Source organism: Callionymus lyra, chromosome 10, assembly GCF_982586985.1.
Source record: "Callionymus lyra chromosome 10, fCalLyr1.hap1.1, whole genome shotgun sequence".
Taxonomy (NCBI): Eukaryota; Metazoa; Chordata; class Actinopteri; order Syngnathiformes; family Callionymidae; genus Callionymus; species Callionymus lyra.
In genome coordinates this window covers 16,978,037-17,004,400 of record NC_141827.1, presented here as the reverse complement: position 1 = coordinate 17,004,400, position 26,364 = coordinate 16,978,037, and the positions used below count along the sequence as shown (strand labels likewise).

At 37.1% G+C, this 26,364-nt stretch overlaps 1 protein-coding gene across 1 annotated transcript in view; it reads left to right on the top strand.

Moving 5' to 3' along the window:
* LOC148070582 (receptor-type tyrosine-protein phosphatase gamma-like) overlaps window positions 1-24,244 on the top strand; it is a 201,901-nt gene extending 177,657 nt beyond the window's left edge. Inside the window, exons 14-29 of the mRNA XM_087800515.1 lie at window positions 2,887-2,978; window positions 6,943-7,034; window positions 9,295-9,391; window positions 10,119-10,201; window positions 10,844-10,978; window positions 11,236-11,370; window positions 12,371-12,546; window positions 12,802-12,937; window positions 13,784-13,930; window positions 14,195-14,288; window positions 15,038-15,114; window positions 15,544-15,672; window positions 18,265-18,411; window positions 18,871-19,013; window positions 21,963-22,098; window positions 23,368-24,244. Coding sequence (XP_087656641.1) covers window positions 2,887-2,978; window positions 6,943-7,034; window positions 9,295-9,391; window positions 10,119-10,201; window positions 10,844-10,978; window positions 11,236-11,370; window positions 12,371-12,546; window positions 12,802-12,937; window positions 13,784-13,930; window positions 14,195-14,288; window positions 15,038-15,114; window positions 15,544-15,672; window positions 18,265-18,411; window positions 18,871-19,013; window positions 21,963-22,098; window positions 23,368-23,508 — 1,960 coding nt within the window. The 3' untranslated portion in view covers window positions 23,509-24,244. The remainder of the gene's footprint in view (window positions 1-2,886; window positions 2,979-6,942; window positions 7,035-9,294; window positions 9,392-10,118; window positions 10,202-10,843; window positions 10,979-11,235; window positions 11,371-12,370; window positions 12,547-12,801; window positions 12,938-13,783; window positions 13,931-14,194; window positions 14,289-15,037; window positions 15,115-15,543; window positions 15,673-18,264; window positions 18,412-18,870; window positions 19,014-21,962; window positions 22,099-23,367) is intronic.
* The last annotated feature ends 2,120 nt before the right edge of the window (window positions 24,245-26,364 follow it).

Sequence of the window (26,364 nt, the reverse complement as noted above, 5' to 3'; positions counted from 1 at the left end):
AAGCTTCCATCCATCCATCCATCCATCCATCCATCCATCCATCCATCCATCCATCCATCCATCCATCCATCCATCCATCCATCCATCCATCCATCCATCCATCCATCCATCCATCCATCTATTAATTCATCCATCCACCCACATACCACCCATTACTCTACTTATACTCCAATCGACCTATTGATTCTCTCATTCATCCATCCACTGATCAATTGATTCTCTTGTCCATCCGTCCATCCGTCCGTCCGTCCGTCCATCCATCCATCCATCCATCCATTCTTGCATCCATCCATCCATCCATCCATCCATCCATTCTAACATCCATCCATCCATCCATCCATTCTTACATCCATCCACCGTTTATTCTATCCATTCTTCTTCTTATACACCAATCAATCTATTCATTCTTGCATCCATCCATCCATCCATCCATTCTTACATCCATTCTTACATCCATCCATTCTTACATCCATCCATTCTTACATCCATCCATCCATCCATCCATCCATCCATCCATCCATCCATCCATCCATCCATCCATCCATCCATCCATCCATCCATCCATCCATCCATCCATCCATCCATCCATCCATCCATCCATCCATCCACCGTTTATTCTATCCATTCTTCTTCTTATACACCAATCAATCTATTCATTCTTGCATCCATCCATCCATCCATTCTTACATCCATTCTTCCATCCATCCATCCATCCATCCATCCATCCATCCATCCATCCATCCATCCATCCATCCATCCATCCATCCATCCATCCATCCATCCATCCATCCATCCATCCATCCATCCATCCATCCATCCATCCATCAATTCTTACATCAATTCTTACATCCATCCATCCATCCATTCTTACATCCATCCATCCTTCCACCGTTTCTTCCATCCATTCTTCTTCTCATTCATCAATCCATCTATTCATTCATTCACTCACTCATCCATCCACTGATCTATCCATCCAAGGGTCCATCCATTCATATGTTGGGTAGAAGTCATGGGTGGATTTATAGACCTCTCCTGAGCATTGTGCCTGTATATGAGGTTCACTTAATTTCACAGGAAAACTATAAAATTGAACAATTTCAAGTCCAAACATAACTTGTTAAAATACCTTCTTCTTCTTTAGCTTTCTTTTTTCACTAAATCACTAGATAAGGTCAAACCACTGCTTCTGCTACAGAAAGGGCTCTTAATAAAAATCCACAAAGTAGACAATAGAGTCAGGCAAATTGATTTCCTGAGCAATTTGAGTAAATTCAAAAATACTTTGTGACCCAAAGACATCTTTTGAAGTAGATAATAAATGCTTCAATGAAAAGACACTGTGGGGGGGGCGAAAGAAAACAAAGATAAGGGGAGGAGGGACCTCATTTTACATGTCTATAACAACATGTGATTCCAGATGCACCTTTTATGATACTGTGACTAGAAAGATGTAATTAAATTATTTATATAAACTAAAACCAAATAAATCTCTTCAATAGAAACACTAGTTGTGCTTTCATTCATCACTGTTACTACAGGTTTTTTAACTGAATTCCAGAATTAACATAAATCCTGAATTTTAGGCCACCCAAGAGTCATTAAATCCGGCTATTGCCAGATAAGCCTGGGATTTATGTGTTTGTCCTCAGATGTCCTAAATTACATTTCCTCTTCCTACGTGTGCCGAACATCACTGATAAAATGTCAATCACCGCAGTAGACAAATGGAAGAATCCATTCTAAAAACTAATGTCAAAAAAAGTAAAATAAAACTAAAAATGTGTATAAATATATATCTAATCATGTTTTTTTTTACCCAATGAAGAAAAATTGTGTTGTATTAACAGATTTCGGATTTTAATTATGATGTATTGATACTTTAACAATGCTTTTTGCTGGATATTACTTCAAAAATATAATACATTTGACCACAACTTGATGAATTTAAGGATGATTTTGTAATCAGAATTAATGAATAAATAAAAAATCATGTTTCCATCATCCAAATTAAATTCAAATAATGAAAATACACAGAAATGAAAACGTAAGTACTAGAGAATATCACGTTTTATATACAGTATTAGTAGTGATGGTCTGAAGAAGTTTCAAACAGTGCAATGTTGTTTAGAGGTCAGTAGGTGGCACCACTGATACAAACTAGTGCAGAGACCGCCATCTAGTGGGCTCTGAAAAATAATAACGCTGCTTCATGAAGCTTCATCGGACCATCACTACTAGATAAGAAAAAATAGGACAAAAAAACATATATTAAAAGAATAATAATAAAACGACAGTATGACATTTTAAAATACTTTATTACGTCATTAAAACGGATCTCGACACTGCTTTTTTCACACCAGGACGCAGACAGAGTTGAACTAGTTAAACCGACAGAATAGGAGGGAATGAACCCTGACAACATATTAGAAAGCTCCCCTCCCTCTCGTCTCCTGGTCCTCCCCACTGTCTGTTCCTGTGTCTCCCTGCTGCCACACAGTGTGTCAGCCGTGGTAAGAAACAGGACTCGACGCAAGAATGAATGCTTTCTGCTTTCTTCTCAGTGACAAATACAGGTACACGCAAAATGTCGTTGTCACAGGTTCTGCTGTATTCTTGAATAACTCATTACAGGAAACTACTGATTGTTAACACATATTGATATTTGTATTTTTTTTAAGGGGGTTAAGTTGGAACTAGTAACAAGTATTTCTGTTGAATATTCTTCTTCCGCCTTTCATCAAACACTCACTGTGTTTATGGTATGACTCTCAGAACTGTGATTAAATAATTAGAGTAAAATGATAATAATGTATTTTTTTAATAAGTTTTTCTTTAATGATGAGGTAAATGTAACTTTCTTTTCCGGCTGATTTTTCTTCCTGTCAGACGCTGTTTCCAGATTTTTCAACTTGATGTGGAGGACAGCAGCTCATCCAGGGAGGTTGTTCCCGAGACCACCCCTACCTTCTACATTCCCGGTGAGTTATTGTTAGTAGTAGTAGTAGTGGTAGTAGAAGTAGTAGACGTAGTAGTAGTTGTAGTAGAAATAATATTAGCGGTAGCAGTAGTAGTAGCAGCAGTAGTAGTAGCAGTAGTAGTAGCAGCAGTAGTAGTAGAAGTAGTAGTAGTAGTAGCAGTAGCAGTAGTTGTAGAAGAAGTAATAGTAGTAGTAATTGTAGTAGTAAAATAAGGAGAATAATAAGTAGTAGTAGTAGTAGTAGCATTAGAAGTAGTAGAAGTAGTAGTAGTAGTAGCAGTAGTAGTTGTAGTATTGGTAATAATAGAAGTGGCAGTATTAGTTGTAGTAGTAATAGTAGTAGTAGTAGTAGTAGTAGTGGTAGTAGTAGTAGTAGTTGTGGTATTAGTAATAGTAGTAGTGGTAGTAGTAGCATTAGCGGTCGCAGTAGCAGTAGAAGTAGTAGTAGCTGTAGTAGTTTTAAGAAAATAAGACAAATTATATATATATTATATTATATTATTATAATGTGGGAAATGTGACATATTGAGATTTACATTAATTCATCTGGATATAAAAAAAACAATTCTTATTAAAATATCAAATACTATCATGGTATGGATTTTATTTCTGAGTCAGCAAAACACAAAATATATAAAAATAAATTAGAAAGGTTATAGGAAAAATTGAGAAATATGGCAGAATAAACAGAATAATTGCTTTAAAATAATAATAATAATAATGTTTTTTATTGTTTAACATTAGCATTTTCTTTAGCTAAAAAGTGATGGAAATTTAATAATGTAGGAGTTTAATATCATGAACAAAAAACCTGGAAGGTGACTGTAATAAAGAGTGTTCAAGTATTCTAGAAAAAATATTTCCGAGTACCAAAAAATATTCTTTGTTACTGTCCCTGTTTATTAATCCTGTATCCTCAGTTTATTTTAACCCTGATGCCAAAAAAGCAGAACACTCTGGGGTAGAATATCAATCATCACATTCTTCCACCAGCGCTACTTAAAGATTTGATGAACAACAATGATGTTCTTTGGACGGCGTGGAAAGGAGCATCAAACATTGTCCAATAACTGGCTTTCATGTTCGTCTCACAGTGCACTTGTTGTGCGTCAGTGTGTCGCTGCCAGTGTGTTCAAGGAGACAGGTCATGCTCGGGACACCAATTAAAAAGAACACACACAGATTTAAAGCCTCGCTACGACTTGGAAAGTAAGGTTCTAGGGTTTTGATCCAAAGCATTCAGATCAATTAAAAAAGCTTGAGGCAGCTCCACACAAATGTCCTTGGCTCTTTTCAAAGGCCCTCATTCACACCAGCGTGGCCGACGTGACACGGGCTAGATTCAGGCTACATCCCCTGCTCTCAGTGGGAAGTTGGCTTCGTCTGCTCCCGCTTTGGAACCTCCTGTATGCTCACATGTTTGATGAGCAATGTCGATGTCGGACCATGACCGACATGGGGTTCGGCCAGTGTGCAGAGAGTTGCTCACGCTGTGCATGAACATGTGTGATTTGTGCTGATTGGTTTCAAATATTCAGACAATGAGCCTGCAGGAGACGATCGCTGGAACCATGCTCCGAGCGCTCATCGAGGTCGGTTCAAACCACAAACTAAAACATGAAAGCCAAGCTGCTCACCTTTAGAAAAACAAACATGGGGATTTTATTTTGCTTTTTATTATTATTATTATTATGTTTGTGTCCAGGAGAGCAAAAAGTACTGTTTTAGTTTGGAGCAGGAGATCTGAAGAATGTAAGTAAGTAATTTTTATTTGTATAGCGCTTTTCCAGACCAGGATCACAAAGCGCTTAAACAATCAAAACAATATTCAATAAAGTATATACTTTAAAGATCAAGATAAAACTGATAACACAAAAGGAATTCAAGAAAATCAAGGAAAAGCCTGAACAGCCTGGAAGGATTTCTCTCCTCTGGTCCTGAACCGTGTGCGTGGAACCATCAGTAGATTCTGATCCACAGACCTCAGAGCCAGAGCTGGGGTGTAAGGCTGGATCAGATCAGTGATGTAAGGAGGAGCCTGACCATGTCCTTCATTCGGATATCAGTAGTGATCTCATTTCACCACAGATACTCTGCCATGTACTTCAAATGAATGTAGATCAAATCTTGGATTAAATCATTTAAAAATAACTGAGCAATTAACATTTCTATAACCTTCAAAAACACAGGATCATGTTTTCTGTGCTTTTTTCAGTGAGATGAGAAACAACAACATTTTTTGGATTAAAAATGTTTGCCTTTTTTCACTGAGTACTTTTTCACTCTATTGAATATGTCACTGAGATCTGTAACTCAGAAGGGAGAGTAGACTTATTTTCGGTCAAAGTTCATTGAGTTTGAAACTTAACCTCCAAAGTTGTTCATATTCTGAGTAATATAAGAGAAGAATCCATTACTATGAATATGCATCACACTTATGTGTCCAGCCTTGAATTATAGTGTGTTAGATCGGCGTGTTCTTGATGTTGACGCGTCCCATCATCCACTACAGAACTGGCTGGCCTTCTCTTTGTGTGTGTCCTTCTCTTGTGAGTGCTATTGTGTCGCTCGTGTTAGCATTATTATTACTTTTGAGGAATTTGGTGATTTTGCACTGTCACTAAAAGAACTTGCTTTCTAGCTTGAGCCTGGATGTCATCCATATGTTTATGACGATATAATGCATCGCAAGCTAAATTTGAACACCTAGTGTCGAGCCCCAAAAATGCAACTATTGAGCCACAAGTCTGAGGGACTCTGTTTGAGTGGATTTAAATCATTGTGGATATTTTAAATGTATCAAAAGCTTTTTCTATATAAACTCTTATGGCATCAATGTTGACATCCAAATGTAATTTAACCCCAGTACCAGTAGCAGTAACAAATTGAAATCCCAGTAGTAAGTATTACTACACACTGGCCCAATTAAAGCATTTGAACAACACAGTTAAAACTGGAACATATGGAAAACATGCAAGCTACTACCTACCCTAATGAGAAAAATCTCCAAACTTGGGAAAATGATTTCACAAAACGATCTGGAGTTTATAATGTGTTTAAGTCTTCTTGTTTAGACTATTGTAACAGTTTGTTTTCATGTCTAAACAAGAAGTAGCTGTCTCGCTTGCAGTTGATACAAAACTCTGAATTCTGACCCGCTCTAGTAGAAGAACTCACATTTACCCGATCCTTAAAACTCTTCAGTGGCTTCCAGTTTCTTTCAGGATCAATTTTGATATTCTGGTTTTACTCTCAGATCTATTCATGGTCAGACTCCTCCTTACATCAGTGATCTGATCCAGCCTTACACCCCAGCTCGGGCTCTGAGGTCTGTGGATCAGAATCTACTGATGATTCCTGAACACGCTTCCGGACCAGAGGAGAGAAATCCTTCCAGACTGTTGCTCCTAAGTTTTGGAAAGATCTTCCTCTCTCTTTGTGTTTGATGATCAACTGACTCCTTCAAGAAACTCTTAAGACATTTTTATTTGTGCAGACTTTCCCCTGATCTCTGGAACTCCTGTGTTTGTCTTTATGTGTCTTGGTGTATAGTTTTTGATTGTTCAAGCGCTTTTTGACCCTGGTCTCAAAAGGCACTTTACAAATAATCATTACTTATTTACTATGGAAAACGTTTTTAAAACTTACCATTAAACTCAAAGAGCATCCTATCAAAGCTTTACTTTCGAAAGTGGTTGAATTTTCTTATTTTACATAACCGATGCTTAAAAGTCACCATCCTTTAAGTTCTTTATTACATTGTTCTATATACCACATACCATTGAGTTAACTCAGATTAAACTCAGTTATCACAGTGTCCCCCCTCAGTCGTCGTATTTCAATTCTACAAACCACAAAAAAAAGTTTTTAAAAAGAAATAAACCATTTAATGATCTACATATGCAAACAAATAACCCCGACAACTGAATGTCTTTAACTTACTTTACTCTTTGCTTCATTTATAGATCTCATGGAATCCATTCCAGTCAAGCGCTTCATCAAGCACGTTTCAGAACTTTACTCAAATAACCAGCGTGGATTCTCAGATGAGTTTGAGGTAAGTTGGTTGTTTGTGACAAGATATGACCTCATTGATCCTCCCTTAGGGTCATAATTTTGGCAATGAAGTAAAATGCAGGCCATGAAAATTCATTAGTGAGTTATATTTCTCGTGTGAGTTACTGACTGGAGTTAATTTCTAAAAAGAACCAGACACACATTCTCAAGTACAATTCTTATGATTGACGAGGCTTCTTGATACATTACCACAGAGTTACAAAAAGTTCCTACAAAAGCGTAATAGCTATTTACAAAAAGGAATATTGGAAGAAGACTTGATCCAGAGAGTGATGAATTCTGCCTGAAACTTTGCTCCATCTCTCTTTTCGAGATCAATTGTCTTCCCCCTGCGTTCCTCTTAATGACCTCCTCCACACTGTCCTGTTTCCTTACAATGATGGATCCATCCCTCCTCAAAAGGTGTCCACTCTTCTCATCTATGTGGTCTTCACGCCTTTTCCTAACTTCTCTTTCCATGGCATTATGCTGTGGCGTTAAATCACTCATCAATTTGGTCTCTGCTTCCTTGTTTGATAATTGTGAATATGCTTGCATTTAAAGTCCAACTAATGTAATAAGTGTTGATTTAAGTGTATCTTAAATAGATCTTGGACCTCTATTGTATCATCAGTTTGTGTCTGTTTGTACAAAACTCTCTTTTAACTGAAATTAGAAAATGTGCTTGAGCCCCGCCCACTTGTTTTCTCTCGTTTACACCAACCACGGAAACTCTGCTGTGATTGGTTAAACATCCGGGTCCATTACCGTGCGCCTCATACCTCATTCCCCCGAAGTCTCCACCTCCAAGAGACTCATCTTATAAACAAAGTGGGGCGTAATTACAGCTGGCTGGAAGAGTGAAGCCATTGTTGAGTCATTATGGGGCTCCGCTCTTGTAACCTCTTGTTCGCCGGGATTTCAGATGGGGGATAACTTTGTAAAGTATTAACTTCAAAACATGGTCATGATGATGGACTTACTGCATCTTGGAGAGGAAGACTCAGGAGTCAGGAGAGTTGGAATTTTTACTTTTTCATGGATAAGTCACATTGACACACATATGAAGCCCTCTTTGTAATGTTGATGACAAATGTCATAGTTTGAATAGCCAGTGTCTGGTTTGCAAACTCTAGTTCACTTAGGCATTAAGGTATGTTCACCATCAGCCATATGTCTTATACAAAGCAAAGTACTGTAACAAAATGTAAAAAACAAACAGTGCTTCACAATAATAATAATAATAATAATAATAATAATAATAATAATAATAATAATAGTAAAAACATGTCTCTAAAAGATTTCATTTTAGAATACAGAGTGTATGGTTACCCAGAAAGAGAAATAGAAGATAATATTCCATGATTCATCTGAGGGTAAGCAGTGTGTGACTGACAAGCAGCTTCTCTCCAGAGCGACATTACTTTAATATCAGTCCTGGTCAGACCTGTGAAGGACATATTTGGTGGGGAAAAACACCCATATTTTTGTTTTAACTTGTTACGTGTCCCTAACTTTTGTTAAGGTAATTCTTATTTTCTGAGTCACACACCCACATTAACATCCCTTGAGTGTCAGGTGTGCAAGTTAAAATAGATACACCTCCTTGTGTGTGACACATATTCGAGTGGATGTAAACACAAGCCATCTGGCGCTCACTTCTGTATGAAATCATGTCTCTCATCATCAATGCGGACACCAGATTTACGAAGACAACAACACTGACAAACGATGCCCAAAATAATTGCTCTCACACACACACGCTATGATGATGGATCCGTATTTAATGGCAACTTAAAAAGCTCCGGGGGAAAATAAGAGCAGCAGGTCCGAGCTACAAATCCAGCGTTCATGCCGTCCATGCTGTGTAAGCAGCCACCAGCTGTTTTTTTGGCAGGAGCACGACGTTAATCACTGTCACACACTCGCAGGTCACTAAGCTACAACAAGTCTCCAGTGTGTACCCTGTAAACGATAATCTGTCCAAGGAGACTAGCTGTTTCTGTCCCGCTTGATTCACTATGCTCTGGAGTTGAGGAGTAAATAAAGGGATGTACCTGTGAGTCATGAAGAATGAGGCACTGAAGGAGAGGGAAAGTGGCGAGGAGGGGAGCCATCAACCCAAACTGGTCGAGCTCGGGGAGCCGCTTTTATGTACTGAAGTGAAAAGTTGTTTCCTGGGCAGACTCATAAAGAAAACTTTCCTTACATTCTGAAGTCAACATGTTTTTAATGCATTTTACATGCTTGTGCCTCGTAAGGATGTGCAGCGGTCAACGTCAGACCTGAATCTAACATCGCATCACTCCAACCATCCAAACAACAAGCACAAGAACAGATACATCAACGTGGTGTCCTGTGAGTACAAACATCAACAGCGTTTTATTTATTATTTATGAATTGTGAAATTAGATCCGAGTCGTAGTGTTTGTGCTTAGCTCAGGTCATATGCACATATGATAACCACTGTTACCTGTTTCCCCAACGACGTTACAGCCGTATGAGATCCAACTAAAGTGTGGGTTTATACTTTTAAATACAGTACAGGCCAGAAGTTTGAACACACCTTCTGATCTAATGCTTTTTTCTCATTGAAGACATCAATACTATGAAAGAACACATGCAGAATTAAAGTATCTACTTACCAAAACAAAGAGTGAAATAACTAAATCAAATTTCTTCAGAGTAACCTCTTTTTTCTCTGATGACTGCTATGCATTATTTTTGATGACCTATGACCTGAAATGGTCTTTACTTCACAGTCTTTTCAGGGTTACTACGTGGAGTTCGGACGACCTTATAGTTCATGTCATGGCTCAATAACTCATCAGTAAAGGAGTCGTTAAGATAAATGAGTAACCGTCTTTACTTTTAAAAAAAATGAAGATCAGTCCAACATTTCGAATGAGCCCAGAAGGTGTGTCCAAACTTTTGACCTGTTTGACTAGTTCCAGTTAAAACTAATATCAGACAGACTCACTAATTTAACTCGAGATAATGTCTTCAACATTTAAACACACACAATTAAACATATATTTGTATGTGTGACACACAATCACACACTCCTGCTGTGTTCTATCATCAGACGACCACAGCCGGGTCAAGCTCGGGTCTCAGGCTGCCAAGGAGTCCAAACACGCCGACTACATCAACGCCAACTTTGTGGATGTGAGTAAATCTGCTACTTCTAGACTCTTGTCCTGCATATGTTTAGTAGATGAAGAGATGTTCAGTTGGGATCATTATTATTATTCAAATTATCATTGGTTTATTTTTTAACCAGTAGAGTAGCTCTGGTCCAATCAAAGCTTGACCTGAACAGCATCCCTTCCTGGACCATGTGTTGTCAATAATGTTCTAAATGTATCTATACTAATGGAATTATAATGAAATTGAAGCAATAAAGACACATTTAACATGATCAAGTGAACTTATCATGTTTTTGGTGTAAGTTGCCACAATGCAGGATGATCGTTTGTCTGCTTTGGTGTGAGACCAGGGTACGAGACACACAGCCAAAGTACCAATTCATTCTGTTTTACAAAAACCTGCAATTGACAGAGTTGTTCTTTGCTAAACAGCTCTGCAATTCTGCATCAGGAGGGTTTGGAAGAACTTGGCTGCTGCTGCCTGTCTTGCAAAACAAACAAAATCTACTTATCACGGTCTTTGGAAGGAACAAAATCGGTCCTCCTTCACAAAAAACAATTCCTTATTTTGAACATTATATATGTCGAAGTAACGTTTATGCTCTGTTATGTGTTTGTGTACCGTGATTATTACACGCTTTTGTTTTGTTTTTTTATTAAGGGATATAACAAATCCAAAGCCTTCATCGCAGCCCAGGGACCACTGAAGTCCACCTTTGAGGATTTCTGGAAGATGGTCTGGGAACAGAACACGGGCCTCATTGTCATGATCACCAACCTGGTGGAGAAAGGAAGGGTCCGTTTGAGTTTATTGTATTCTATACTTCTATCTTCCTCTTCTCTAAGCTGACGCAAACTTAAGTTCAGCAGTGTAAGCATCACCATGGACATAAGAATGCTGGAATAATTTGAACTTGTACTGACTGAGTCATGGAAATGCATTTTATTTTTTATATAACGATTGACTTAATGGAATCATTTTGAACCATTGTTGTTTTATTTTAGTTTAAAATGATGGATTTAATACTGTATCCATTTGTTTTTAATGTGCAGAGAAAATGCGACCAGTACTGGCCGACACAGAACAGTGAAGAATACGGACACATGCGAGTGACTCTGAAGACCACTGAGGTTCACGCCTGCTACACAGTCCGTACCTTCACCTTGAAAAACAACAGAGTGAAAAAGGTGAGACTGGACATTGATTTCAGTCGATTTTTACCAAGTAATCTGTTCCTCTTTTGTGTTATTGGCAAAAATGTATGTGCATGCTAACGTAAAGTCTCTTACTTTTAAAAGTTTGTTTGTAGTGGAAGGTTCCACAAACACATTGGAAAATTCAACTTAAGAAATAGTTCTGAAAAATCAACAAGACACTTGCAAACAAGAGGAAGTTAAAAATGAGCAGTATGGAAGTATTTGGATCTGTTAATAATCTATAAAAGAAGATTAAAGAGGAGGCAATGCTCTATGGCAAAGGGGGTTCAGGAGCCACATAAAAAATCGTGTAGATCCTTATAATTTCATTTTCTATTTATTCCTATTTTTCCCTATTAATCTGTAAACATGACTATAGGGTTTAAGTTTTTGTATTTATTCCTGCTGGTTATTTAAGATACAATAAAGTAGTAAATCTTAAGCATATTTAGCTTAATTCTTTTGATCTTTGCTTGATGGCCCCCCGCACAACCCCGAATGTATAAAACGTGGCCCCTGAGGAAATGAAATTGACCATCACTGATCTGTATATGCCTAGAATGTAAAACTTAATTGTGTACAAGATCAAATCCATTTAGACGTATGAATTTATCATCGAGAGGCAATTTAATAAATAAAAACAATCAGGATTGTATATTATATAAAGCTTATGTATTGTTTAAATTTTAAAAAAAAAGTACATAAAATGGAATATATATAGAGCATGTTCCGTAGCTAAATGTGTGAAAGACTGGATGAATGTTAGTCTCGGCTTCTGATGATGATTATGATGATGATGTTGATAGTGATGATGATGAGCAATATGGAATCCTCGAATATTCAAATTTGTCAAAATCACATTTAAATCCCACTAGAAATGTAAGACTTGCAACATTTTAGAATAGGAATTTCTTTGTACTTTTATCTGTCATCTTATTGTAAGATTTTTTCCTACTTTAACAAAATATATTTTATCATGTTCACTCTCCAGGAAGGAAAGGGGAGCTCAAAGACCCGGACCCAGAGTGAGCGCATTGTGACCCAGTATCATTACACCCAGTGGCCCGACATGGGTGTACCAGAGTGCACACTCCCGGTCCTCACCTTCGTTCGGAGGTCCTCTGCAGTACAGACCCCAGACATGGGACCAATGATAGTGCACTGCAGGTGACTCTCTTACATTGAAATAGCTCAATAGTATATATTATACCAATTGGGTCAAAGGTATGCTTTTTAAAATTATTATATTCGTCTAATATTAATTGTCCAATATAACATGTTGAATTTCTCTTATGGAGATTAAATTCTATTGAATTAACCCTCAAATTTAGTTATGACTTAAAGACCAACCGTAAAATAGTTTATTATTCAATCATATACTCCGTGTGAAAAGTTGCAATGACTTGTGTCGTTTGGTTGCAGTGCTGGAGTGGGTCGGACGGGAACATACATCGTACTGGAGAGCATGCTGCAGCAGATCAGAGACAAGAGAGCCGTCAATGTTCTGGGCTTCCTTAAACATATACGTACTCAGAGGAACTACCTTGTCCAGACTGAGGTTTGTATGTGTGATCACATTGTTCTCTAGAGGTTGTGAAGACACCGCTGTAATAACCTTTCAAATTCATGCATGTTGATATCTAACTTCACCACTTTCCCCTCCTTCAGTACCATATATACTTATATATATATACTCAATTTGAAACGGAAGCTGATCTCTGATAGTTTCGCGAGACAGCAGTGCTTGTAATTTAAACATTGTACATTACAAAACTAGTACTTACTGACCACTGACTTTTTAATTTTATTTTATTTTTACAATTTCCTGAAGTAATTGTAATAAAAAATATAATAATTATGACAATTTGAAACATTGTAAAATATCCTGCGTTATTACCATGGGGGGAAAAAATCAATCATATCCTGGGAATACAAATAGAAGAAAATTGTTTATAAAGTAATAAAGAGTTCATAAAGTTATACAGACATTTTGTCATATTCTTCCATGCTGTCACTTAAGTAAAGTAAATTATTTCAAACACAGTCACCGCTTTGATATTGATTATGAAGAATTATGAAGGATAAATTCATAATGAAGCTTCATGAAACAGTGGCATGTTATTTAGAGGTCAGTAGGTGGCGCCATTAGTTTAGAAATGATGTTATGTTTCATTAGAACAATTGTTGCAAACAGAGGAAAATAATGCAGACACCGCCACATAGTGGATTCTGAAAATAATGACACTGCTTCAAGAAGCTTCATCAGACCATCACTTCATAAAGCTTTTACTTCATCTGCTTGATAAAAATGACAAAATTCAACAAGGTACTGATGATGATGCATTGAACTGTAATGGATTTTTTTTTTTCAAATTGTTCAGACAAGTTCTGTGGTGTGTTGCAGGAGCAGTACATCTTCATCCACAACGCTCTGACGGAGGCCATTTCAGGGAAAGAGACAGAAGTGGCAGCAAGCCAGCTTCACAACTACTTCACATCCATCACAACGCCTGGTCACAGCGGCCGGACGCGTCTGGAGAAGCAGTTTAAGGTATTCTCCTCTGAGTCTTCATTTATTTATCTTTTTAACTCTGCTACTGTCACCTTTCCTTGAAATTAAATCTATAGACATTACTCTTTTATGGTTGATTTACTGAATAATATACTATTAAAAAAGCTTTATTTTATGTTAAGTTTTTGTATATACAGTATATATATTAAAAGAAAAATAATGTGGATTTTAAATTGCCAATTTACTATGTCCACATCATTTTGAATATTTAATCAAAGATATGTTTGTCCTTGTTCCTTGCAGTTGGTGACACAGGCGAATGGCCTACTCTCGGAGTGTTTAAATGCTCAGACGGAGTGCAACAAAGAGAAAAATCGAAATTCTTCTGTGGTGCCTTGTAAGTACTGTAGCAACACAATTTCTATTAGGAGGAGGGTCAACATTACTTGTGCAGGGAATTCTTTGCTAATAATAGAAACAAGAAAGTAAAGCCTTTTTTTAAAGTTGTCAAAATCTATGAATATTATCTATGAACTATTATCTTGAAATTGTTGAATTGTCATTTCTAGACATTTTGTTTGATGAATGTACTTATTAGTCAATAATAGTAAAAAGGATAGAGACGTATAATTTCTCTACCAAATCAATCGAATTCATCATGGCATTACTCTCATGATTTAAAAAGCAAAATAAAAGAGGTATTCTGCTGGTAACCATCACCTACTAGCAACGTTATTTAGGTACCAGGGCGTTGACCACTTGTTCGCCAGTGATAAAACGCTCGCTATTACTACTGATTTGTCATACTATAGTGACATCAACTTACGATCGCTAACAATTATTGAACGAACAATATCAACACATTTTGTCACTGAAGTCACATGGATAGTGGCCTGAATATTATGTCATGTTTAAGGCATGCAAACAGTAGCAGTGTGTAGCCATTTTAAAGATAAAGATAAAGATAAACAACACCTTTAAAAATAATCGTAATTCCAATTCTTGTCAAACCATAATTTTCACTCCAACAATCACAATAGTAAGTAGAAATATGGAAGAAAGATGTATGAAAAAAACAACACTTCAGCATGTTTGTTTTTTTTTACTAATGGACTCTCTGCCCCCCGGTGGTGATTGTGTGTACAGCGGAGCAGGCGAGGGTGGGACTGGTCCCCCAGCCTGGTGTCGACGGGAGTGATTACATTAATGCTTCGTACATCATGGTCAGTACTTCCATCCTTCTGCTGAACCTTTGATCTCTTATTATGAGTGATGGTCTGATGAAGCTTCATGAAGCCGTTCAGGTTATTTAGCGGTCAGTAGGTGGCGCCATCCGTTTAAAAAGGATGTGAGGATTCACTGGAACCGTTGTTCAAAACAAAGGATAATAGTGCACAAAGAGACCGCCATCTAGTGGACTCTGAAAATAATGACACTGCTTCATGAAGCTTCATCAGACAGTCACTACTTATTATCGGCCTCCATATTTTGTTATTATGCTTCTGTGTGAACTTGTCTTCAAAGCGTAAATCAAAATAGTGTGTCAGAAGAGGCAGTATCAAGTTTCTCGATGATAATAAAGCCAGACCTCGATGAGCAGCAAATGAGGTTTGCTGTGTGTGTTGTCGCTGACACACTGTTGTTGATTCCAGGGCCACTACCATTGTAATGAATTCATCATCACACAGCATCCCCTGCCTCACACCACAAAAGACTTCTGGAGGATGATCTGGGACCACAATGCACAATTTATTGTCATGCTGCCTGCTCTTCACGGCCTGGTACACCTGAACACACACACACAAACACACACAAGAACACACACACACAAAAACACAGGATAGGTACACCTGCTTATTGAGACAACAGTTTTTTTTTCATTTAAATGAATAATAATAATAGTTTAAATGTAAATATCTATTGATGTTACTCACACCTCTACCTTTGAGAGGAATGAACATACACACTAAACAATAAGTCCATGTCATTTGCTTTGAATGTCTGACTGGTATTGTCACGGTTACACACTGAAAGTATACACACTGTAATAATACTTCACGCAGCATTTAAAAGACAAAATCACATGAAGTTTTTATCTGAATTAAAAAATGTCAAATCAGGCATGAATCATAGATCTCTGTAGTAGGTCTTTGGAACAACTAGAATGAGCCCATATAACTATTACAGCCTATGAGCTCCCTCAATTTGGGTCAGGACTTCATTTATGAACCATTGTATTAAACTGGATCAATGTCAGGGATGGGGTAAGATATTTGCTTGGGGCACCTGTGCTTTTTATTCATCATTTATGGCATCCATGGACTTCATTTACAGACTTCCTTTAAGATGTACAAATTTCCTCTTTTACTGTACTACCTTTTCTTTCAATCTTTCAATTGAAACACCACGAATGTAACAACCAAACAATGGACAAAACAGAAGAAATACACAAATTATTCACAATAAGAATTCCAGAAAATGAATGCGATTAAAAACAATGAGAGCAGTGATTAGAAAAGACACACACTGAATAAAAAAAAAGTATGCACTAGGACTAGAAGAACGAAAGTACAACGAATTAAAAAACGTAATCCACAAAACTCAAGTCGGAGAGAAATATTGAAGAGACATTCCGGGATGATTATAAATTGGCGCCTGTTGCTGGAGGAGGAGAAGAGGCTTTCATCTCTGCTACCGTGGAGTGGATTCGCTTGATGAGCTGCAGCTTCTGAGACAAAGCAACAGGCGTTGTGCTTCGAAAAAAACTCAGGATACAGAGTATTAGTGGGAGAAGAATCTTTCTAAATAAAATGATGAGACAAGACATGACCATTGTTGCGGGAAAAAAACTGTAACTATTAACAGTACCTTTATGGAACCTATCAACAGTTTGGCTTGGAGCTGTTTCTTCCTCCCTGGCTTCCCTTGGCCGACAGGAGGGCATTTTTCACGGTCTCGACGAACTCAATTTTTCCTTTAGTGCTTTGAAAACAGTTAGCACTCGGCTTGAAATGTCGATTTCTGTCAGCTGACTCAGAAATTCCTCAAGCTTTTAGCACTTGACGACCTACTTCTTTAGCTCGATGGTACTGTCACCTCCTCCTGGACTGAGTCCCTCACAAGAGTATTAATTCTTTTACGTCTGCCCCCCACACACACCCTTGAAGTAGATATTGTATTGCTGTAAGGTTTTTTCGTGCAATGGTAAATGGGAATCTTATACAACTTTGGCTATTTCTAGTTTCGTTTTTAGTCTATTTCTAATAAAAACTATTGTGGCCATGAGGTGCTAAACTTAATTACGGTTCGCTTAACAAGTGTTTGTACAGAATCTGCTGGCAAACCACTTTATTTTACATTTTCATCAATAAATTAAGCCTAAAATTAAAGTTGTAAAAATGGTTTTACTATGTGTTGCCAAAAGAACAAACAAAAAATGTGATCTGGCTCCAGCTTCAAGATGAATAGTTATTGGTCCAACTGACTTCTGATTGACCTCCTAAAAGAGGTTTATGGACAGAGGAAGTTGTTTTAATCGACAACAACAACAGCAAAAGGAACATAAGTGAATTGATTTTCTCTGTTTGCAAGATCAGCCAGACTTAATGTTGTCCATAAACATCTTTTCAGAAAACAAAACTATTTTACTGCAAGTACATTCGAACACAAGCAGTCTAATATATGTTCCTCAATCATTGTAACTTCAACTTATTTCACTCAGGTTTCAGTTGATTCAAATTGATTTATATACGCTTTAAATGTGATTATCGGATATACAGGGGAAGCAGAGAACACAGTCAGGAAGTAGAACTGATAATATCAATGTTACCTTATTTTAATTGCTTTGGTAGTGATGATTCATGAAACGGTGTCATGTGGTTTAGAGGTCAGTAGGAGGCGCCATCAGTTTAAAAATTATGTGATGTTTCATTAGAACAGTTGTTAAAAATCAAAGGGAAAAGGTGCAGAGACTGCCATCTAGTGTACTCTGAAAACAATGTTTCATGAAACATCATAAAACAATCACTAACACAAATATCTCTTGTTCAGATTGTGTGCATTGGTTTTATCAATGCTAAGCGATACAAATACATTGGAACTCGCTCACATATGCAAAAAGTATGTAATTAATGACTGCAAATGTGTATTTATAACACAACCCAAATACACATTCATAATCATTTCCACAAATCAACACAACCATCCATAGGTACAGAAACTAGTCCAAACTTACCAACACAAACATCAGACAGAATCATAATGTACTGCAACAATGGCAGAGAAGGACACATACTACACTAAAGTTAAACACAAAGTCTTATGTCAGTCTCACATCCAACTGATCATTAATTACATTTCTCCTTCTCCTTCAGGCTGAGGATGAGTTTGTGTACTGGCCCAGTCGGGAGGAGGCCATGAACTGTGAGGTGTTTACTGTCACCCTCATCAGTAAAGACAGTATCTGTCTATTAAACAACGAACACATTAGCATCCACAACTTCATCCTGGAAGCGACACTGGTGTGTATGCATGTTTGTGTGTTGTTGGGAATCATATATAGAACCTTTAGCATTACTGCTTGTCAAATAGTCCATGTGAAGTCGCGTTTCATGAAGCATCATGAAGCAGTGTCATGTTATTAAGAGGTCAGTAGGTGGCGCCATCAGTTTAGAAATGTTACGATGTTTCATTGAAACAGGGAAAATAATGTAGACACTGCCATCTACTGGATTCTGAAAATAATGACACTGCTTCATGAAGCTTCATCAGACCATCTCTAGTGTGTGTTTAATGAAAAGAATGTGTCCCATATCAAACATTCTATATTAAAGAATATTTGAGATTTGATTAATTTGTTTTTTAAGAGAAGCTCTGTTAAATACTTAAATGAGTAAAATAAGGTTGTTCCCTCTGATATCACTTTAGATGATTTCCTTCCCGTATATCTCTAACGTTCCTTCTGTCTTCCTCTTCACAAGGATGACTATGCATTAGAGGTGCGTCACTTTCAGTGTCCCAAGTGGCCGAACCCGGACGCACCCATCGCCAACACCTTTGAACTCATCAACATAATCAAGAAGGAGGCAGCCATGCGTGACGGACCTACCGTCGTCCATGACGAGTCAGTAGATATGCACTGTCTGTCCCCTGTATGTGACGTGATGGACTCACGGAGCTTCATGAAGCTGGCTCGTTGTTTTCGGAGACCACTAGATGGCGGTCTCTCTTGTATAACTATTGCTTTAAACCATATGTATATGACACTGTTTCATGAAGCGTCATCAGCCCATCACTACCTGTATGATCTGACATGATGAGAATTTTTCATGTGCCTTTTATCATCTCCAACATGTTTATATGTCTAAAATAAGATATAGACACTTTTATTTGGTTCATGAAAGCATCTGAAAAGGTGACTTTTAAAATGTAAAGCCTCTGTATTTAATAAACTATAGAAAATAAAGTATTTTAAAGTAAAGTATTGTAATTATACTTTTATCTAATACGTTAACAAATAACTCATTTGTGTTGGTAAAAATCATTTATGGCTGATCAGATCTGTGTGCCGAGAGCAGGGGAAAGAACATCTTTAAACACCATTGCTGCTATTTAATTCATATTTATTTTTTTATACAAATGACAGCCAAGCCAAAATGATAGTAAATTCTTAAACTAAATTCAATATCATTGTCACAGCATATCAGCCTCCTCTGTGTTAACCTACCAGCTGACGTTCCTGTGACCCCAGGTATTTGTTTAACATACAAACTAGCAAAAACGCTGCAGAGGCCATGTCATTTAGTTATAAATATATTATTCCCCATTTAATATGCTTTCATGGGTTTAAAGGCGTGCTTTGTTTTTTTTGGGGGGGGCAAACAGCAACATTTTCAAAAAAGTGACAGCAGACCAAAAACATTGGAGGACTTTAAACTTTTAAGCTTAATAGCTGAGCTACAGCACTACACAGCTCTTGTTTAAGAAAATGTTTTGCCTTTTTGGCCTTTTTGAATGAAAAATAAATAAAAAAAACAGGTTTAGTCCAGACACATCTCTTGGACCCCTCTTCTTCATCATTTGCCCAACTATTATATTCCAAACTTTTTCCAACATGAGCCCTGACCTCTCTGTCGAACCTTTCTATCCCAAGACTTTTCAGTAGTGATGGGCTGATGAAGCTTCAGTGTCAAGTTATTCAGAAATCAGTAGGTGGCGCCATCAGTTTGCAAATGATGTGATGTTTCATTAGAACAGTTATTCAAAACAAAGGAAAATAGTGCATATATATATATATATACAACTGGCTCCTCTAAAATATCTCAACCAGAGTAGGTGCAAAATAACATTAAAATCAACATGGAGCAGTTTTCTTGTTATAGTTTAAGCCAAACCTTCTTTACATACATTCCAATATAATTCTGTAATGTAACTCGAAGAATATTCTACGTGAGATAAAGAGAATTGTTTTTAATTCTTACTTCATGAATATAAATAGTTTTAATACTAATAGATTTTCATATTGTTTGTGTAATAAGGTCCTTATGTGTTTATGTGTCTATTTTTCTAATAATAATAATAATAATAATAAGAAGAAAAGCTCAAGATTGAATTAAGGATACATTCAGTTAAATAAGGCTCTTTAATGGCTCTTTAAGACAAACCCAGCCAAAGTATGTTTTTAGTATATTAAAGAGTCTCCGCTGATCCAAAAATACTTTTTATTGCTAAGGGAAAAAAAAATGTTGAGTGATCTTAGCTTGTTAATTAAATGTTGCACCATGTAATGGTGTCCGGCATGTTCCGACAGCAGCTCACAGACACGCTGGAGTTGTCAATGTAAGTGCATGGTTGAATGTCAGGTTGTTCACTGGTGTCCTTAACTGGTACTTTTGAAAGCAGTGCTTGACAGGTGCAAGTATTTTCACTTTGCACATGTTTCTATTATACTAGAATGTTTCTATGTTTAAGTTCTTCAGAGGGCACACAAACCCACAGAACCATTGAGGTGCACACTCAGACTTATGAACAACTAAGAGAACACAATTAACCTCTGTATGTTTCTGGGAATATAGGAGGAAACTGGAGTGCCAGGAGTAAATCCATGCAGGCAGAGAGAGACATTTAGAGTTTTCCATTTGGAAAATGAAACTGAAACTAAGCACCAAAATATGTCTTTTTGGGGGATGAGGGTGGTAAGAACTGGGGGACATTGATATAGATAATGGTGGATATTAAGATTATTGTTGCCCATCAATAGTCTGAATGAATGAATACCTTAGATCTGCTTTGATCGTGTAAAAGTGTTTGTCAGTGACATTAAAATAAACCTAAAAAATGAGAAAAAGTACGTTTCTCACGCCACAGTTTCTCAAATTCATGAAGCTCAGCAAAAAAAAACTGTTGCATCTCTTGATCAAGTGAACCTGGTTGTGCATTTTCGGACTCATTTACTAGTTTGCAATAAAAATTAAACAATCTAAGCTATTTATTTATAAATGCATTTTTATGTGTATGCCCCAATTGTATGCTCATTATTATTCTTCTCTCATGTAAATGTATATTTGAAGTACTTTGGTCCGTAAGCAAGGAAGTAACTGGACCTAATGTGTGTATTGACCGGAGGTTGAAAGATTTAAACAACAGTAAGTAATAATTTAATGACACACAAATAAAGTACGAAAAGAAATGAAAAAAACAACCAAAAAAACATGTAATTTACCTCCAAAGGCAGTAACATAAAGGAAATTAAATCAAAAATAAATCAAAGCAAACACGAAACAGATCCTGTGGACTGTGGAAATACATTTCAGCCAGAGTTATATACATATTATGTACTTATATATTGTCTTTTTTCCTATGTTTTTTCCAACTTCGAGAAATATTTGCAAAAATAAGTGTTATGAATCCTGTCCTAGCCATCTAATGACACTATAGCAAAGATTGAAAAATGTGCTCAAGACTCTACTGTGAGAAAAGGAGTGCTAACTTCATTGTTATTCATGATGATGAATTGTGTTCAATGTATGTGTGTCCAATTAAAGAGAGTCTGTTTGTGTTTGGTGTGTCACAGGTGGGGGGCGCTGTCGGCCGGAACCCTGTGTGCTCTCACCACCTTGTCTCAGCAGCTGGAGAGCGAAGGCATCGTGGATGTTTATCAAGTTACCAAGATGATAAACTTCATGAGGCCAGGAATCTTCACCGACATTGTGAGTATCGTCTCTCAAACTGTGTAAATGTCGACTCCGGTCGACAGAAGAATTCATCCATAACTTATACCATCTTTCTCATTATGAACCAGTATTCATTCACTTTCTGAGGTTGCAATAGACTGGATTTAAAGCCCACTAGATGGCACTCTCTGATATAATAAATAATGCTCAAAACTGCTATTTTATTGAAACCTCCTAATTTTTGTACAGTGCTAACTACTGAGCTCTACAAATTTTACACTTTGGAGTAGCGATGGTCTGATGAAGCTTCAAGAAACAGTGTAATTATTTTCAGAGTCCACTAGAGGGCGGTATCTGCACTACTTTGTTTTGAACAACTGTTCCAATTTTTTAAAAAAAACATTTTTTAACCGATGGCGACACCTTTCATCAGCACATCACTTCCTATAGAGTACAGTGCAGCTCAAAGTAACCACATTTTGACAGAAAAACACTCTGTGGACACTATGTATGTATTTGGACTGTGGATGTAACATGCAAGCATCACAGTTCAATCAAACTAAAGGATGGTTATAATTTAGGTCTTATTTAATAACAGTAAGTAAGCAAGTAGTTTTAATGCAAAATATGTCCAAAGATTTGTGTTTTGAAATGTTTAATAACAACATTTTTAAAGCGTCAGAAGTGTATCCTGTCAGTAGGATAACCTTTTAATTGTAACAAACTTGGTTATTTTATCAGCAATATCTTCGGGATTAATAGGTTTAATAGTAAGTACATGTTAAAAGTTTAGCTTTTTTTAAGACAAAATATATAACAATAAATTACGTATGTAAGTAGTTTTCATTTGTATAGCGCTTTTCCAGACCAGGGTCACAAAGCACTTAAACAATCAAAACAATATTCAATAAAGTATATATTTTAAAGATCAAGATAAAACTGATAACACAACAGGAGTTCCAAAAAATCAAGGTAAAGCCTGATCAAATAGAAACAGATGTTTCTAAAAGGAGTCAGTAGATCCATCAAGCGCAAAGAGAGACCGAAATCTCCACCAAAATCTCTACCCAATATTAGCTCCCATTCCTATGGTCAAAATGGATTAAAGAATATTTACAATCGTGCTTAGCCGTAATTAAGTTTCAATTGGATTTTAATGAATGGAATCAATCCTATTGTTAATTACATGTTACTTATTATGAAAGACTCAGCTGAAAGACAGAAAGATAGTAGCTTAATGTTTGGGTAACATTACATTATTGATATCATGTTCTCACTCTTGTTTTTCGTCTCCCGCTGCACCAGGACCAGTACCGGTTCCTGTACGAGGCTCTCCTCAGCATCACTGGTACGAGGGAAAAGGACTCCCGCCTTCTGAAAAGGAACATTGAAGGAACAATTTGTGACCCGTCAGATCAGGCAGAGAACATAGAGTCGCTGGTGTGACGCTGACCTATCAACGGGGGGCAGAGGCCAAGCTGGTAGCACCCCTGAGGGCCCCCCCTCCCCCTCGAGTCCCCAAGCTCACAGCAGAGGCGCCTATCTTTGTAAATCATCTCAGACGATTTGAGGACTATTTGAGGCCTTTTTTGCCAGACTCTTGGTTAAAATGAGTACCCCGGTGACTTTTTTACACTGATGAAAAGTTTTTGATATATATATTTTTCTTTTTGCCATTTTATGTCTTAATGTTCTAACTACCGAAGGGGTCGGCGTCCGCAGATCTAAGCTTGGCCAACACTCTTCTATCTTTTCTTGTTTGCACTATATAATGTCAATGTAACTGCCTAAAGCCGACCCACGTGGCTTCTGTTCACTCCAGCTCTGATTGTGTTCCACATGTCACTGCGCTGACCCTTATTTAACCATGCTGCTTGTGTCAGGGACCCCCGATTTAAGACGGTTCCGACTCTGCTGTGTGACTGTGACTCAGCGGTAGCTTCCTCATCTCACTCACGTCGGCATTCATTTCTTCCCCGATCCCCTGTTTTTTGAAGGAATTTTCCTTGATTTTACTTTGATTGACACTCTCCCCTCCATCCGCACCCCCCACCCGCATCTATGTCAGGTTCTTGAGGTGGTGTGACAGTAAATGTGACCTCTTTTTTGGTCATTTCACACTCTGGTTTTTAATCTATGGAAATATTGTATGCATACATATATAAATATATCCTTATCATATCACCTTGGTGGTTATTCTACTTGTTTTGTGGCTCCTGCCTCAGAGCAGTCGGTTTCCTAATGTGGTGGATTGTTTCTTTTTTCCTGTATGCTGCTGCTCTCACACACACACACACACATGTAAACACACACACACACACAAACACACACACACACTTTCAACAGCCGAAACAGAGGTCCCAGTGGCGAGTGTTTAGTCCCTGCTGAAATGAAGAAATAAAGGAGTTCAGGGATTCAACGACACACTCTTTTCACGATTCATGACCTTTTTTGTGTTCAACATAAAAACACACTTTTTCTTTGTTTAAAATCAACATTATGGAGAAAAAAAATTCTTATGTATCCTTTTTTTCCCCCCTGACTTCTACACTTTGTAGCAAATTAGTTGTAAATTACGTAAATCACGAGTACACACACCAAGCGCTTCTTTACACAAGGTCACGTTTGACAACCAGATCAGTTTATGATCACATTTACATCTAAGTTGTGTGTGTAAATAAACCCCCCCCCCCCCAAAAAAAAAACACACACAAATTGGTTAAACTCACAATCCATTGTCGAACAGATTGCATCTCTATTGTTTACACCCAAAAAAAGCAGTGAGTAGAGAAACCGAGATACTTTCGATCAGAGGTTGTTTTTTTTTTCATCCCTTAAGATAAAAGGTTTCTACGTTCATCTGATCTTAACTGAACTTGTGTTTGTTGTGTTTTCCATCAGGGATCGACAAACACGTTATTTAACTCACAAGTGCACAAATGTGCCTTCGACAAAACACACACGAGCTGATCACCGTTAATAAACTTCTAAAATGTGCAAAAAATGTACGATTTAACGTCGGTCTCTGTCATGTGTTTTACTTGTTTGATAAAGTTAAAAATAATTCAGTTTGTATAAAAATATAATAAAAAATATAAATATTGTATTATTATATTATTGTATAAGGATGAAGTGAAATTGCTTTTAATTCAATATTAAAGTGCAAAGAAAATAATTAAATTGTAAATTCCGCTGAACCCTTTCGTGTTAAACAAATGTGTTTGAGGTATCCCTTGTGTGGCGTTATGTTTACGGCGAACAACCTCCCTGGCTTCAATAAATACATATGCAGTGGTGAAGGTCGTTCACCTTGACCCAGAGACAACACAAGGGATACCACAAACACATTTGTTTTCGGGCCTTCAATAATACGAGGGTTAAAGGTTCAACTAGTTTGTTGATTTAAGTGTGTCTTAAATTTATCATGGACCTTTATTGTACTCATCAGTATGTTTATGTTTACATAAAACTCTCTTATAATTTAAATATATACATTAACAAATGTGCATAAGCCCCGACCACTGAAAATTGAAAAGTTTTTTTTTTTGCAGCTAAAATCGTGTTTACTATAACCACGCCCACTGTGTCGTGATTGGTCAAGCAACAAGGTTTGTCATCATTATCATCAATACCGGAAGTCTCCACCTCCAACCTGTTGTATAAACAAAGCGGGGCGTTATTTCAGCTGGCTGGAGGAGGAGTGAATCCATTTATACATAATGGACTCCGCTCTCGTAACCTCTTGTTCGCCAATATTTCAGACATGGGAGAACTTTATAAAGTAATAAGTTCAATAATGAGGGACTTACTGCATCTTGATGAGGAAGTTTTTGTTCAAAAAATTCAAAATTTGAAACCTTTTTCTGATTATAACCAAACACACTTCAGGATAAATAGTATTAAAATATCTGATATCGTCCACAAAATGTATTCTGTTTATTTAAACTGCTAATTACACTAAAGAATACATACAAGTTGTTCAAAATTGCCCGTATGAATGTACAAATGTGTTCTCTTCCTCAATAGATCAATATCTGTAGAACAAATTCGACACAATTGTCTACTCTGAGATCATTTGACATTGTGTGCGGCAATACATAGGTAATACATGAGAGTTGTGTTTGGATCGTAATCAAATCTTGGGTACCATGAATCATAAGGTCGACAGAATTGTTCTTTTCTTAGTATTTGTTCACTTAAAGTATCATTTTTCAAATTCAAAAGAGGAAACTTTGTGGACGGTATGAGATCATTTCATAATAAAAGCCATATCCTGTACTGACAAGAATGCGAAAGTTTTAG